Genomic DNA, 2,627 nt, shown 5'->3' with positions numbered 1-2,627 from the left:
CCAGCGCGCATGCGTCTCGACTCTCGATGCTACTGGGGGCGGGGCCCAGAGGGGGAGGGAGTGGTGGGGGGGAGGGAAGAGGCTGCAGAAGCCGAAGCCCTGACCCACCGGCAGGCTGGGGCTGCGGCGGCGCGGGTGAGTGACACACGACCCAACTGGGTCCCCATCCTCTGCGCTCCATCACTCTTCCTGGAGTCCCAAAGGGCTTCGGAGGTCTCTCCTCTTATCTAGGACCCCCGTTATTTCCGGAGCTCCCCTTCATTCCAGGCAGTCCCAGCACCCCCACACAATCCCTGCAGACCCTCAGCCTTAATATTTTATCGTCTTATCCAGAGGCTCCCATCTCACCTTTACTCCTGGACATCTCTCAGGGACCATAAAACAGACACTGACCTGAGAGCCCCCCAACGCTCCCCTCTGATCTGGATGTCCCCTGTCTACTGCATTGCTCGGTTGGCATCACTTCAAAGCCTTATGGGTGTTCGACCCCCGGGGCATCCCTGATTCTCTTTCCCTTTCCTATTCCCCTGAGCCCCCGTTCTCCTCTTAACTCCTGCAGCGACACCTTTCTTCTTTGCACTTTTGCTCATTTCCCTCCATCCTTCCAGACTGTCCCCCAATATCCATCAACTCCTCCGCGAGGCATTCGGCGGCCGCGTGAAGCACAAGATGGGCACTGGGCGGGTGTCAACTACGAGTAAGCACCTCTGATTGCACTCAGCAGCTCGCCGCTCCCACCACCACTTTTGCACAGGGGACCGGAGAAGCCCGTGTCGGGGCGACACGGGGACACCGAGCCCCCGCCAGCGCTGTTCACCCTTTGCCCGCAGAGCCGGCGCCCCCCATGCGCCAAGAAGCCGATCGGTGGCGTCTGGGGGCGCCATGGCCTCGGCGACCGCGGCGGCGGCGCCGGGCGAAGCGGAGGAAACCACCCGGCTCCGCAAACCGCGGTTCTCTTTCGAGGAGAACCAGATCCTGATCCGGGAGGTGCGCGCCCACTACCCTCAGCTCTACGGTGCGCAGAGCCGTCGGGTGAGCGTAGCCGAGCGGCGGCGAGTGTGGGACAGCATCGCCAGCAAGATCAACAGCATCACCAGCTGGAAGCGCACGGGCCAGGAGGTTCAGAAGCGTTGGAACGATTTCAAGCGCCGCACCAAGGAGAAGCTCGCCCGAGTGCCGCACTCGACGCAGGGCGCGGGGCCCGCCGCCGAGGACTCCTTCTCCGCGGAGGAGGAGACTATTTTCGCCATCCTGGGGCCGGGTGTGGCGGGGTCCGGAGCTGGGGCTGAGGAGACCCCTACAGCCGCCTCTTCACAGCCACAAGCTCCGACCGCTGGTACGCAACGCTATGTTTTGTCCGAGGATCGCAGGCAGGATCGACGGGCAGGTGAGTCCCAAAGCCACTCCTGTAATAACTGCAAACACTTCTAAAGCCTACTGTACGCAGTTCACGCCCAGATTCTTCAGGCGTGTTTATCAGTCTCCTAAAAACTGTGGGAGGTGGGTGTTGTTTAGAGCTGGGGTGTTAAGGTCAGAGAAAGGATATGATTTAGTCGTGGTGGCAACGGGCCTGTAATTCTAGTCATCGGAAGGTGAAGGCAGAAGAAAAATGAGTTTAAGGCTAGCATGTACTACAGCAGACCTGGTTCAAAAGAAGGGTGAGCAAGGTCCGTCTGGGGATGCCCAACTGGTAGAGTGCTTTCCTAGCGCTGGGTCGGATTCCCCAGCACTTCATAGATCCGTGTGGTGGCACATGACTGTAATCCCAATACCTTGAAGTTGGTGCTAGAATAGCAAGGTTATCTTTGGGTACATTGATAAAATGCAAACCTCAGCCCTGTGAGACTCCATTTCTCTAAAAATAATAATGATTTAGTAAAGGAAATGGACTGTTTTTGGTGGTTGGGCAGCCACTTGGTAACTGTCAGGGGTAGGTGTGGAAGCAGCCCTAGGAGGCCTAGTTGGAGTCCGTAGCTGGAAAAGTCAGCCAGCAGCCAGGCAGGATTTCAATAGGTGGGGTAGATGCTGAGGCAGGAGGATCAGGGACCTCAGTGTCTGCCTTGGTCTTCGGTGAGTTCAGTATCAGTCTGGGATTCAGGAGACTTTGTGCCAAACCAAAAGCAGAAAGAGGGCTGGTAGAGCAGTTGGCCAGCATGCATGGGGCTCAAGAGTTCATTTCCAGCCCCGAAAATAAAGAGGAGAGAGAGATGGGGGGGGGGGCGACCCGGGACTGCCTAGAGGCAGAGTCCAGGCTGAGTGTTAATTACAGTGTTGTAGCAGGGTGGTGGCGTCCGAGTTCATTTCTGCTCCAGCCAAACACAGGTGAAAAGTAAGTTTTTCCCTCCAAGGGTTTCAGTGAGAACCTCGTGTGGCAGTACAGGCAAATTGCTTGCTCAGACTTCTCTGGAGTACATGACTAGCTCGTGATGTCGTGGTCAACAGTTTGAGATCCTTACTACTTCTCAGCTGTAAGCCAAAGACTTGGAGAAGTCTGGTGACTTCCTCAAGGTCATACCTGAAGAGCTGCTTTGGAGATTTTTTTTTCTTCATAAGTCTCTTTCCACCTTGGGTTCTCGGGATCGAAGTCAAGTTGTCAGGTTTGCCGAGTAGGCATCTTTTTTTTTAAA

At 56.4% G+C, this 2,627-nt stretch overlaps 1 protein-coding gene across 1 annotated transcript in view; it reads left to right on the top strand.

The window, feature by feature from the left end:
• Nucleotides 1–2,627, top strand: part of Mypop (Myb related transcription factor, partner of profilin) — a 9,056-nt gene continuing 6,429 nt past the window's right edge. The window contains exons 1-2 of the mRNA XM_050126403.1: nt 1–135; nt 609–1,387. Coding sequence (XP_049982360.1) covers nt 883–1,387 — 505 coding nt within the window. The 5' untranslated portion in view covers nt 1–135; nt 609–882. The remainder of the gene's footprint in view (nt 136–608; nt 1,388–2,627) is intronic.

The sequence above is a fragment of the Alexandromys fortis genome, unplaced genomic scaffold, assembly GCF_014885135.2.
Source record: "Alexandromys fortis isolate MF-2015 unplaced genomic scaffold, M_Fortis_MF-2015_v1.1 scaffold_240, whole genome shotgun sequence".
Classification (NCBI taxonomy): Eukaryota; Metazoa; Chordata; class Mammalia; order Rodentia; family Cricetidae; genus Alexandromys; species Alexandromys fortis.
Note: the sequence above shows the minus strand (reverse complement) of the source record. Positions and strands in the feature narration are given on the sequence as shown.